Source organism: Taudactylus pleione, unplaced genomic scaffold (genome assembly GCF_031769625.1).
Source record: "Taudactylus pleione unplaced genomic scaffold, aTauple2 ptg000781l, whole genome shotgun sequence".
Taxonomy (NCBI): domain Eukaryota; kingdom Metazoa; phylum Chordata; class Amphibia; order Anura; family Myobatrachidae; genus Taudactylus; species Taudactylus pleione.
The window spans coordinates 4,897,207-4,911,349 of record NW_028285183.1 but is presented as its reverse complement, the minus strand read 5'-3'; the positions used below and the strand labels follow the sequence as shown (position 1 = coordinate 4,911,349).

Sequence of the window (14,143 nt, the reverse complement as noted above, 5' to 3'; positions counted from 1 at the left end):
CAGCACAGCCGATGCCCAATACACTTGCTGCAGAGGCTCCCGGTAACGGACAGCGCACCTGGACGGGCACAAGTAAATGCCTGCCCAGTTTTGATGTTAATCAAGACGCATCAGGTCGATGATTGGTAAGTGCGTACGCACTTACCAAGTGTCAGGACGGTGGGCTGATTAGTCCTGCTAGTGTGTACCCAGCTTAAGTTGCAGACAACACTATGACTCTGTCTTATCTTCAAGGTCTGTTTGCTATTCCCTTACAAAAAGACAAGTACTGTGTACAGATTCCTCAATTATGTGTAATACTCCTCAGCGCCCCAGGTACTGACACTGCAAGTCATGCAGAAATCATGAGATGAGTGAAAACTGGAGCTTATTGGGAGGGAGGTCACATCAGCGCTACGTTCACAGATTAAAATAAAGCTTTCAAAGAAAAGACCCCATTTCTACTGTGACACATGGAGGAGGCTGCTTCACTGAGTATAGCACAGGGAGCCTTAAATCTGTGCCGACTATCAAAGGCATTCTGGTGCGATACAACTTCCCAGTGTCACACGCTCAAATAGGGGCATGACAACCAGCAGTTCTACTTGCTGGTTGTCATGTGAAATGTACCCGTTTTCTCGCTTTGTTTATGGTCATGTTGCCATGGGTACAAAGTTTTGTGCTCTAACTTCTGAGGTTTATGCTTCATTTTTGTTATGTTGTATTGGTTGTCACTGTCGTCCCCTACATCGCTGATTTTGGTTTTGAGCCTTTTTGCCAATATGTTGCTCAGAATTTAGTGATTTTCTACATTTTTTTTTATTTTTTTTTATTTGTCTGATGTCTTTTTCCTTCCCCTTTGCGTTTCCTCTTCCCGTTTCCTCCTCTGTTGGCTGTAAACTTGAGGGATTTGTCTGTTACTTTTCCTATTGAATTAGGTTGAGCCTCCTGTAAGCGGCTGCTGTGCCCCTCCGATTTATTTATCCTGCTTTCCCTGTAAAATAATGGTATAGTTTGCTGTTGTGTCTTGTTCTGTGTGATCTAGGGACTGATATAAGAAATGGGGTGCCGGAGCTATATCCGCTGTCTTTCCCGGGGTATCCCTCTGTATATAGGTCTTATACCAGCCAGACGCAGCACCCGCTTGTTTAGTACAGGAGGCGGCAGCTGGGAGCTGCACAGAGGCAGATGAATTCTTGTTTAGAACCAAGAAACCAGCCGCACAGAGGGAGAATTAGATGACAGGTTTGTTGTTTATGGGCTGAGAACATCTGATCGTAGCTACAGGCAACTGCTTGGAGCTTTGTGGATCTCACGCGAGTGGTCCAGATTACAAAATACACAATAAAAGGGCACTCGCCAATGGTCACAAATAATGTAGTTGTAATCTAATACCATAATGGATGCAGTGGCCGTTCCGTCCGTCTTCGGGGGCCTTTGTCACTGGTTTCATCTTGACAAAGGGACGAACAGGAGCCACGTATTCCCCCACCACCAATATTTATACGGAGTATAGCCCACCAGGAAGAAGTAGAAACCTGCCATTGGTTTCACTGTAGGGCTGGCAGATCCAGGCTACAGCAAAACTCCTCCCCATAGTGCAGGGATGGGGAACCTAAGGCCCCGGAATCATTTGGTCTGGCCCTCTGAGCTTTTTCCTGCTAGCCTCCTCTGGCTAGCTGGGTGCCTAGAATGTCACACTGCTACCAGAATCTATGCAGCAGTGCCTCCTGGAGCATCCTTAGGATGCTTCAGACGGTCGTACCGCTGCCCTTACAGTTCCTTGGAGCATCCTCAGGATGTTCCGGGCATTGCTGTAATCACCGGCGATTGTGGTCTCACCCCACGTGATGATATATGGAGGGGGCGTGGCCTGCGAATATTATTATATATATATCAAAATGGCCCTCTGCAGAAAAAAAGGTTCCCCACCACTGCCATAGTGAGATCAACTGCAAATTATTGTACATTATCTGCCATGTGCAATACGTGACCGTGACGGGTGCGTTTAGTCTGTACTAGATAACGGCAGAGGGTTAGATGGGTGGGCCGGGGGGCACCACAGGTGTGTGATTGGGCAGTATATGGGCCACTTGAGGTGCCAGAGCCCAAAGGATGCAGAATGTTGCCTCTATTTAAGGGCCCCTGCACCTTGTACACCTGAAACAGCTGACTGACGTGTAACAGGGATAGTCACATACACATTCCAATTCAATCCAACAATATCCGTAAAAAGGAAAAATAAACTACAAGCGTCCCAAGTACAGGCGGCTGCCTTTGCCCTAATGTTCCCTGTGTGATCAAGGGACAGAAAAAAAAACTTCTTACAGAGTCTAGACTACACTTTCCCTTTATCAGAGTCTAGACTACACTTTCCCTTTATCAGAGTCTAGACTACACTTTCCCTTTATCAGAGTCTAGACTACACTTTCCCTTTATCAGAGTCTAGACTACACTTTCCCTTTAAGAGTTAGGTGGAGCGAGATAATAAACTGCCACAGGAGATTACACGTCTGACACAATAAGGGCAGGACCGTAATTACTAACGTTTGGGTGGGGTGTGCAGAAATGACTGGTGCTATAAACACATACAAGACATTTATTGCTGGACAAGGGCGACCTGGGGGATAAATAAATTTGATAGAGTTGAACTACCAACCAACTACCCCAAACCCCCCCTCCTCCCGTGAGAAAAAAACCCCAAAACATTGTGTACCCCAATCCTGCTGAAGGACACAAACCCTGTATACAGGAGCTCAGACCTGGGGCGTTGGTCTGGATGTCACTACAGTAACAGGCTGCTGGCACAGTAACAGGCAGCAAGTAATGATGCATGGTCACAGGCTTGTTACACATTAACTGGTTCAGTCTCACTTGGAACTACTGGAGCAGGTGTAACGAGCCTGTTAGCAATAGCTAAATCCTGTAAAATGTATCCATCATTATTCCTGCATGTACAGACCCAATATTATATACGGTCATATGTATCCGTCACTATTCCTGATTGAGACCCAATATTGTGTAGTCAGTTTAACCTTTCAACCTGTGGGCAGCACAGATGGTGTAATGGTAGCATTACTGCCTCACGGCACTGAGGTCGTTGGTTCGATACCCACTACGGCCCTAACAGTGTGGAGTTTGTATATTCTCCCTGTGCTTGCGTGGGTTTCCCCCGGGTACTCAGGTTTACTCCCACACTCCAAAAATATACAGGTAGGTTAATTGGCTCCTAACAAAATTACCCCTAGTGTGTATGTGTGTGAGCATGTGGTAGGGAATATAGATTGCAAGATCCACTGGGGCAGGGACGGATGTGAATGGCCGAATATTCTCTGCAAAGCGCTGCGGAATATGTGTGCGCTATATAAATACCTGGTAATAAATATATAGATTTGGATTCCCCGATTTAGAAACCTGGGCGGAAATTTTTTTATCAAATATAAGTTGGCACACTAGAGGGCGCTCTACTCTACCAGAAGAGGAAACTACCAATAACACATGATTTCAAACTCTTATTGACTCGTATGATTCCTTAAACATGATGGCACTATGGTAACATACTAATACCATCAGGGCAGCAGTTACATTAGTGTATGTAAATATATATATTTTTTTATACAAAACGCAATTTATGCATATGCATACCCACACCGCATAATCATCTGTTAATTGAGCGCTAATTGGATCCACATGGATAGTGTTTGTGGTACTGTACAACTACAGCTGGCCGTTTGCAAATTCTAGTGATACGTGTAATTTAGTGAAACTGAGTAACACCACAGCAGTGAACGGAGACAGCTATGGCATGAGACGCATATGACCAGGGTGACTTTCTGCCCAGCGACTATTCTGCATTGGTTTGTGTGCGAGAGGCTCCAACCGCTCAGAAAAAAAGGGACCATTTTCCTTTATTAATTTATGGTTATTACAATGATTGCAGCAAAATACATTTTATCCAAATATATTCTCTTTTACTAAAAATTGGTTACAGCTCCTACCCAGGACGGTCCTCAGGGATCTGGGTTAGTCAGGACGGCAGGGAATTTAAAAAATAAAAAAGTTTCAAAAGCGTACCACGTCTTCTCCCAAAGTGTCCCTCTTCTATATTACACAAGGTCCTGGAATTACAATTGTGTTCAGAATTCATCCTTTGACTACTTAATATTGCATTTATAAAAAACAAAAAACACCACAACAGTGTAACGGGGGAAGGTTGTTCTCCAAAGCGTGTCCCCTTTCTACCAGTTATAGCACTTTTCTGGAGCAATAGTTGAGGTATCGCCCATTTTCCAGGAGTAGGGATGAACCCCCGAAATTTATATTCCTTTGAATTGTGCATTGTTCCGATTTAATGGACACGACCTAGATAAAAATATAAAACTATTTCTCTAAATTGAATAAAACAAAAAGGCACTTTTTGCCAATAGTCTCAAAGATTCGGTTGTGCTTAAAATCAGTACGGCCTCTGTTTAGTTAGGTGGCCTGATCTATGCTTTACATTCTTCATCCGCAGAGGATCCCGGGATCGGAAGCCCAGTTCCCACCAGTTGAAGAGGCTAGATCTCTAGTACCAGACAGGTAGATCAGGCCTAGATCCAGCAGGAAGTCCCAGAGTCAGCGATCAAGCTGCACCAAGTGAACTGCCCAGCAGGAGTGTATAAATGTGCAAATAAGCCCCGGCATGACAAATCCCCCAAACCGCCGAATACGCCAACTCCAATGTAGGTTAGAGCAACGCGACGCTTGCCTGTGTCCCGCCTTCTCACTCTTTATCCCCGACCAGCCTGAAGCCATTCGACGTTCCGTTGTAGGACTTCCCCATCATGCTGTACACTTCATCAACGTTGTGGGTGGAGATCGGCTGCCGGTACAGCGGGTTCGATGCCTACAATCATCAAAAACAAGTATTAGTACAGAGACTGGTTCTCCATTATCCGTCTTGTCCTTCCCAACATCAGGTATTAATGGATGTGCCGCAATCTGCTTTGTAAAGCACACCAGTGTGGGCACGGACATCGGAAAGATCCGTCTTTATGTCCGATACAGAGTGACATTTTTGGGATTCCAATGCTGGCAGTTGATGTTTTTCCTGTTCCCCAGCGGCTCTTTCCCGACCTTTGTGCATGCCTGAAAAGGATATGGATCCTGGAAAAAGATCAGTACTACTCTCATGATTTTTAAACAATTAAAAACAATAGATGCTGATGCAAAGGATCGATACAGGACTGCGCCAATGTCTGCCCCCCCCCCCCCAGCATCAGGCACGTGCAGCACTGCCGCGTAAATCAGCACGCATTGCATAACGGCTTCCTTGCAGCACACTAAAGCCTCGCGGTCGCTGAGCATTGCCGAATGCCACGTGAGCGGATGTACAGAGAGCACGTTCCCCGCCCGAATACTATCCTGCTTGTATCATCATCATCATCATCATCATCACCAGGGCCCAGAGGTCATTCCGCGCAATGTGTCCACGTCACTCACCATTTCATACTTAGCTCTGGAGCGCTCACTCTGAAATCTTGCAAACTCCCGACGATCGTGGATGGTGACGAGCAGCTTCCAGACGGCCAGGAGGACAAGGCCGATCAGGAGAATACTGCCCACCACGGCCAGAAGGACGGTCTTGGCATCGGGGGCACTGCCACATTCTGGAGAAAAACGAGAAGTATTTCAAGATAGAATAATTAAAATCGATGTAACACAGAAGCACGCCTCCGGCTGAAAGGGCCACTCCCCCGACACTATCTGAGGGGAGGGGAGGGAAGGGGCCAATCCTCCGACACTACCCGAGGGGAGGGAATGCGCCACTCCCAGGGAGATGGGCGTGAATACCTGGGCACTACGCGAGGGGAGGAAGGGGGCCACTCCTCCGGCACTGCGCGAGGGGAGGAAGGGGGCCACTCCTCCGGCACTGCGCGAGGGGAGGAAGGGGGCCACTCCTCCGGCACTGCGCGAGGGGAGGAAGGGGGCCACTCCTCCGGCACTGCGCGAGGGGAGGAAGGGGGCCACTCCTCCGGCACTGCGCGAGGGGAGGAAGGGGGCCAGTCCTCCGGCACTGCGCGAGGGGAGGAAGGGGGCCAGTCCTCCGGCACTGCGCGAGGGGAGGAAGGGAGCCATTCCCAGGGAGATAGGCGTGAATACCCGGGCACTACGCGAGGGGAGGGAGGGGCCACTTCCGACACTACCCAAGGGGAGGAAGGGAGCCATTCCCAGGGAGATAGGCGTGAATACCCGGGCACTACGCGAGGGGAGGGAGGGGCCACTTCCGACACTACCCAAGGGGAGGAAAGGGCGACTTCTGGGGAGATAGGCGTGAATACCCGGGCACTACATGAGGGGAGGTAGGTGGGACTCCTCCGGCACTAGACGAGGGGAGGAAGGGGCCACTCTCCCGGCACTATATAAGGGGAGGTAGGTCTTTATACCCAGCAGTACATGAGGTGAGGGAGGTGTGAATCTCCTTTTACGTTCTGCATATGTAAGAAACTAATATAATACTGTAATAGTGTATCTGTAGTCTGCTTTATTATTGATCATTACAAGTCCTTTTAAACAAAAACCATTATACCCAGATATCCTGGATACACAAGCTTTTACCAATAAAGATCCAACTTATTCAATTAGTTTTGCACCCGCGATACTTTTTCGCATGCCGCACTTTGTCGACTTCGCGTGTTTTAGCCATGGAAACTTAGTGGGCACGCCCCCACTATTCACCGTATTCAATCCAAAGGACGCGAAAACTCGTCCCGGCGAAACTCAAACAGGCGAAAAGTGCTGTCAGATTTGGGGAAATCAGCCTGACACCCCCCAATAGATGCACTAACATTAGGGATCAGTGTAGATGCCCCCGAATAGCCCTGCTGAAGGTATTTGGGGTACTTAAATGCTCTCTCATTAGCTGCTAATTAGCGTCTTTGCATAAATGGTGAAGAATAACATTTAGGAGTTTTTTGGTGAAAATAACTAGTCCCAGTAAATTTGGGGTACATGAAAATGGGTGCTAGCATGGTTAAAAATTGCAAAAGGGAGGTTTTAAAAAACGTGAAAAACGCACCTTGAGCAATTACCTGTAATAAAAACCCCACCTCCCCCATACTTGTAGACATCCCTAAAGTCTATTTTGTTAGTTTTTAAGTTTGTACCCCAACTTTGTACTTATTCGCCCCCTTTTTCAAAGTCATTTTTTGAGGTGTTCTTTAGATTTTGTTGTCGCAGATTACCTTTGGGGACCTGTCCTAAGGGTGCAGGGTAGTTTCCCCACCGTTGCACCCCAAAACCGCAATGCTGCACTTTTTTTCGACTGCTATTCATAGGTGAAACTTTTCCACCGGGTACATTGCATTGAGTTTCCTCACCGGTGAAAAGTCTCCACAACTGAATACGGGGATAAGTTTCCGCTGGCGAAATGACATCACCAGTGAAACTTTTTTGCCGAAAACGGCTTTTTGCACCTAATTGAATACGGCCCGTAGAGCGACTAAACTACTGTACTTCTAGCGATATTTTTATTGTTCGGTAACCTACATTATACATGGAGTCAGTCCTGAAATTCTGCCACATGTGCCGCAGAGTAAATCTATCATCCTGCAATAGAACTGTACCTCTAGTGGCCCAATTGTAATTTACTATCATATCAAGTTGGGTAACACGGTGGCAGAGTGGTAGCATTAATGCCTCGCAGCACTGGGGTCACACGTTCCTCCCAAATACTGGTGGGATAATTAGCTTCTGTGTGGTTGGGAATATAGATTGCAAACATCACTGGGGCAGGGACTGAGGGAATTACGGAATCATCGCTGTGTAGTATTGTAGGCGCTATTACAATAACAAATTATATAAAACTTATTTCTACTATTATTATTACTATGGGGGTCATTCAGACCCACTCGCGAGCGGCAGTACGCTTGCAAGTGGGTCGATGTTCCCCACTGCGCATGCGCGCGACGGAGGGAGCTCCATCGTGCACATGCGCGAGACCCGGCGAGCGACGGGCTTTCCATCGCTCGGGGTCTCGCACCAAAGGGGGCGTGCTGTCGATGTTGATTGACAGCACGCCCCCTTTGGTGGGCGTGCCAGCCAGATGGAGACGTTCCCATGGGAACGCCTACCGTCTGAAGCCGGCCCCACTGACATCACTAGTGATGTCAGTGGGAGTGATTTTGGCTCTGATAGAGCAAAAATCACTCCTGGCCTTGCGGCTGGGAAACCCGACCGCAGGGTTTCCCTCGCAAGTCCGATGGTCGCGATGGTCAAGACCATCGCGACCATCTTTTTGCACGCTCGTATATGCTGTGGGTGGTGACCCGCAGCTATACGAGCGTCCAGGAGGACGCTCCATTTTAATGGAGGAGGGCCCTGATTCAGAGCGAGCGCTCTGGTCAGAGCGTCCGGCTCTGAATCAGGGCCTATGTCCTTATCTGATCACTACTATAATTTCTACATCAAGTAAACACACAGAGCAACATGTCACATACCTGGCTCTTTAAGCGCGACCAGAATGGATTTCCCATTGGCCTCCTCCGAGTACGTAAAGCGCATAACACATTCGTTCTCCGTCTTGTAGACGCACAGAACGGCCTCTGGTTTGTCAGTGTCTGGGGGGACATAAAGCAAAATACATTGAATCGAAGTTTAATTACTGGATTATTTGGGGGATGCACTGAGGACCTAGTAGGAGCGGTTCTTGTGTGATTCGCTCCTCTCACAGGGGCGGCGGTCTGTCAGCGACACATAATAGAATAATGGCGGCCTACGGCCACAGAGATGGCCTGGTAATCCGCTGACAAATCACTGCAGGGCTCAGGGACAATAGGTCATCAGTCGTTTTCTTGTTACAACTTATTTCATTCGATTACCAACAATGCACTAGAAGGTAAGCACTACCACCGAGGCATGAGGCACGAATCACCTCATGCCTCAGTGATGTGACAGAGAGTGTGTTTGCATTCTCACGCACACAAGCCGGCTGCCTCCAGCTTGTGTGCGACAGGCTCTGGCCTTCATCTGCGTTTATGGAACATGTGATGGAGCGTCCCAGCTGGGCGCCGAACTCTACACATCAGCAAAACATCTCAGCGATTTCCTTACAGCTCCGAGGATTCCAGGAGAAATAAATGGGGTGGGGGGGGGGGGGTATTGCAAGATAATCAGTGCTGAGCTGAGGGGATACTGGGAGTCCTGCACATTCCAGGCGCTTCCTGTTAGGACATATGGAGTCGATTAGGACCAGCTGAACTCGGGATGCGGGGAGGAAAGCAAGCCAGAGAACGCAGCACAAAACATGGGTCACGTGGACCACCACAGTCACCCCCGAATACGGCTCAGTCTGTAGGGGGAAGGGCAGTATACTTATTGATCCCTACTGCCGGACGTCAGATATACATCTACGCTATGTGACGGGTTTAGTCTCTGGGTAATCACACGTTGTATAAACCCCAGTGACTGGGAAAGGATTACGGCTATATGTGGGAAGCTGCGGCAGAGGCTTCGCTGCTCATTACCGCCGAGCTCCCCCTGCTGGTCACGTGAATGAACGCTGACTGTCACATGTACTGTAATAAAGATTGGTGCTAAACTGGGCATCTTATTTATGTATTGCCAGGGCCAGACTAACAATGGGGCGGATGGGACTACAGCCCCAGGCCTCCATATAAAAAGAGGCCCATCACATAGAGGCCACACTGCCGGCCATAGATAATAAACGTTAAAATTGTATTTCTATGTTCCTCACGGAACCACCTCTGATGTCAACATCCGGCAGCAAAATAATAACAGCTTGGAAACTGTAATGCTGCCAACTAGGTGCCATCGCTAGGTGCAGACACAGAACAGGGGCACCAGGCCCGGAGGATTACAGAATGCGGACAATTTACCGAGCACGTCCACGGTGAGGATCTCATCCTTGCACAGCATCTGGCAGGTCTTGTTATCGGCAAGGCGCCCGGTCTGGTACAGGCGGCACTCGATGCAGTCCCTGCAACGTAAATATATATATATATATATTATATAAATAAAACGAAAATAAATAAAAGGTGCTTGAAAAAGAACCCGCAATCTGCGTTTTAGTCGCTGACCAGGAAAAACGTCAGTTCTGCAAATATATCGCACATGACCTGTATTATAGAGATAACGCACCGAATTCGCACAGTAATAGATTGTAAGCTCCTACAACCTAGACCATCCCCCCTTCTCTACATAATGAAACCAATTGCACATTAGTGTATACTTCTAGAACTTATAGTCATATTTATTCCTTGTACTGCGTCACGGAACCCTCGTGGTTACTTATAAATAACAACGATAAAACGACAGAGCACACATCGCCATCTTTCTATTACAGTTTAAAATGAAAGTGAACATCCTATGGTTATTGGCGCCATGGCCTTACTTACAGCGTTACCAGCGGGACAGGTTCACAAATGCCCAATCTAAATTTATGTTTATTCTTTAATATTCAGATGTTCAATTACTGCAGAGATCTATTGGACATCAGTGTTATTAGTATTAGTGTGACCCCTGCTTACCCCAACAAGGTCTATTATCGAGTATTGAAAGGACAATGGAACAGCACCCCCAAGTGGCCAAATTATCATTAAAAATATAAAAGTGGAGTGCTTACTAAACATCGCACAGGGCAGGTCACCGACAAGAGTTATGTACCCAAAAAAAACCCATTCCTGGGAGCGATATCCAGAGTCTGTCCTATAGGGCGGGCGGCATTTACACTGGCAGGAGATTACCTTTTGGTCACACAGGCATCGGGGCACGTGGGGCACTTCTCACAGGTCTCCCCAAACGCTCCTGGCTCAGTACACTGGCAGCGGCCGCAGACGCAGGTCCCTCGCCCGCTGCACATCTGCCCGTCGCTGGACATGCAGCTGCTGGTCTCTGTGGTGCAGTTACAGTTGTCCCCAATGTATCCTGCGTGACACTTGCACTCACCACAGTCACACTCTCCGTGACCTGCAAAACATAACAGACCCCATCACTCAGTGTGTCCTGCACCATCGGCGCCATGAGAACGTTACACCGCGCAGCCAGAGACTCCGTCCTCCGGTGCCCCTGGGAGCAGTATCCTTATTAAGTCCCATGGGAACGTGATATCTAGATGTACACACTGCTGATTATTGCCATTTGGCCTGCGTCCTAAGTCGCACAGCGCATGCATCTCGATCGCGTCCGTGCAGAGTCGCAGTTGTAATTTCAGGCGCACGCAGGTAGAAGTGTAGTGACGATGTATTGGGCGTTCCAGGGCGTTGAAAGTGGTTGTTCACACAGACGTTCGACCGATAACATAGGAGGTCATACACGTGCGGAGAAACTGCGCCTGCCAAAGGGCTGTTTCAGTGGTGCGTCCATTGGTAGCGCCTGCAGACAGCCCAATCGGTATTACAATGTCTATGGGCGCTGACAGCGGGGGTCTCAGTCCCTACATATTCAGAAGCACGGATGTACACCAGGGAATGATTTTGTATTGGCATTTGAATAAAGTCGCAGTCGGGCGACCGCCAATGGACAGAGCTGCAGACGCTAAAGCCGCAGCGCTGTTTGTGGGCAGGGAGTGGGTGGAGCCAGCCAGCCCGCGTTCCCAGAAATGGGGGGGGGGGGGGGGGTGTCGAGGCCAGCGTCACTTCCTGACCCCACGGCTGAGCAGTTCCATTGCCCATTCTGGGTAAGCTTACTCTGATGTGCGATTACTTTTGCTAACGCAACGTGATCCGGTGACGTGTGTCTTCGGGCGCAGCACGCGGATCGCAGACGCTGCCTGGAGGAGTCTTTTCCCTACAGACTCCTCCTGCAGAATTACCAAATGTCAGCGTCACGGTTGTATACGCTCACTGCATCCTGAGTCAGGCCCAATTACAGTTGATTTAATGACAAATCTGTGCGAATCTCTAAAGAAGTGAACATAACATTTCATCCACTCCAGACAATTAAACCGCAGTTAATGCAAAGTAATTATCTGATGCACAAACAAGAACTTTCTATCAATGTGCAAACACTGCAGAACAATATCTGACCCTCTGTGAACTCTGTACAGAGAGAAGTAACATAATAGGAGACCAAACACACCCGCTCTATACTGTGCAATCACACACACCCTACAAAGAAGCAAACTAAGGATAGAAACATCCCAAACCCCTGTACACCGACCACAGACTGAAACAATGTTGTATTATGATCATGTACAGTGGTCAGGACATGTTGGGGGTGTAGTGTCCTATGTCTGTATACAGTGTAATAGATGTGTATTATGATCATGTACAGTGGTCAGGACATGTTGGGGGTGTAGTGTCCTATGTCTGTATACAGTGTAATAGATGTGTATTATGATCATGTACAGTGTATTATAGTCATGTACAGCGGTCAGGTCATGTTGGGGGTGTAGTGTCCTATGTCTGTATACAGTGTAATAGATGTGTATTATGATCATGTACAGTGGTCAGGACATGTTGGGGGTGTAGTGTCCTATGTCTGTATACAGTGTAATAGATGTGTATTATGATCATGTACAGTGTATTATAGTCATGTACAGCGGTCAGGTCATGTTGGGGGTGTAGTGTCCTATGTCTGTATACAGTGTAATAGATGTGTATTATAGTAATGTACAGTGGTCAGGACATGTTGGGGGTGTAGTGTCCTATGTCTGTATACAGTGTAATAGATGTGTATTATGGTCATGTACAGTGGTCAGGTCATGTTGGGGGTGTAGTGTCCTATGTCTGTATAGAGTATAATAGATGTGTATTATGATCATGTACAGTGGTCAGGACATGTTGGGGATGTAGTGTCCTATGTCTGTATACAGTGTAATAGATGTGTATTATGATCATGTACAGAGATGAGGACATGTAGGGGGTGTAGTGTCCTATGTCTGTATAGAGTATAATAGATGTGTATTATGATCATGTACAGAGATGAGGACATGTAGGGGGTGTAGAGTCCTATGTCTGTATAGAATGTAATAGATGTAGTATGATCATGTACAGTGGTCAGGACATGTTGGGGGTGTAGTGTCCTATGTCTGTATACAGTGTAATAGATGTGTATTATGGTCATGTACAGTGGTCAGGTCATGTTGGGGTGTAGTGTCCTATGTCTGTATACAGTGTAATAGATGTGTATTATGGTCATGTACAGTGGTCAGGACATGTTGGGGGTGTAGTGTCCTATGTCTGTATACAGTGTAATAGATGTGTATTATGATCATGTACAGTGTATTATAGTCATGTACAGCGGTCAGGACATGTTGGGGGTGTAGTGTCCTATGTCTGTATACAGTGTAATAGATGTGTATTATGATCATGTACAGTGGTCAGGTCATGTTGGGGGTGTAGTGTCCTATGTCTGTATACAGTGTAATAGATGTGTATTATGATCATGTACAGTGGTCAGGACATGTTGGGGGTGTAGTGTCCTATGTCTGTATACAGTGTAATAGATGTGTATTATGGTCATGTACAGCGGTCAGGACATGTTGGGGGTGTAGTGTCCTATGTCTGTATACGGTGTAATAGATGTGTATTATGATCATGTACAGAGATGAGGACATGTAGGGGGTGTAGTGTCCTATGTCTGTATACAGTGTAATAGATGTGTATTATAGTAATGTACAGTGGTCAGGTCATGTTGGGGGTGTAGTGTCCTATGTCTGTATACAGTGTAATAGATGTGTATTATGGTCATGTACAGGGGTCAGGACATGTTGGGGGTGTAGTGTCCTATGTCTGTATACGGTGTAATAGATGTGTATTATAGTCATGTACAGCGGTCAGGACATGTTGGCTGTAGTGTCCTATGTCTGTATACAGTGTAATAGATGTGTATTATGGTCATGTACAGGGGTCAGGTCATGTTGGGGGTGTAGTGTCCTATGTCTGTATACAGTGTAATAGATGTGTATTATGATCATGTACAGGGGTCAGGACATGTTGGGGGTGTAGTGTCCTATGTCTGTATACAGTGTAATAGATGTGTATTATGGTCATGTACAGTGGTCAGGACATGTTGGGGGTGTAGTGTCCTATGTCTGTATACAGTGTAATAGATGTGTATTGTGGTCATGTACAGGGGTCAGGTCATGTTGGGGGTGTAGTGTCCTATGTCTGTATATAGTGTAATAGATGTGTATTATGATCATGTACAGGGGTCAGGACATGTT

General features: G+C 47.2%; 1 protein-coding gene across 1 annotated transcript in view; it reads right to left on the bottom strand.

Moving 5' to 3' along the window:
* Positions 1 to 3,870: 3,870 nt before the first annotated feature.
* The window catches only part of ITGB5 (integrin subunit beta 5), a 171,266-nt gene continuing 160,993 nt past the window's right edge, over positions 3,871 to 14,143 (bottom strand). The window contains exons 11-15 of the mRNA XM_088457747.1: positions 10,722 to 10,944; positions 9,855 to 9,955; positions 8,457 to 8,576; positions 5,461 to 5,627; positions 3,871 to 4,864 (exon numbers count right to left, since the gene is read on the bottom strand). Coding sequence (XP_088313873.1) covers positions 4,742 to 4,864; positions 5,461 to 5,627; positions 8,457 to 8,576; positions 9,855 to 9,955; positions 10,722 to 10,944 — 734 coding nt within the window. The 3' untranslated portion in view covers positions 3,871 to 4,741. The remainder of the gene's footprint in view (positions 4,865 to 5,460; positions 5,628 to 8,456; positions 8,577 to 9,854; positions 9,956 to 10,721; positions 10,945 to 14,143) is intronic.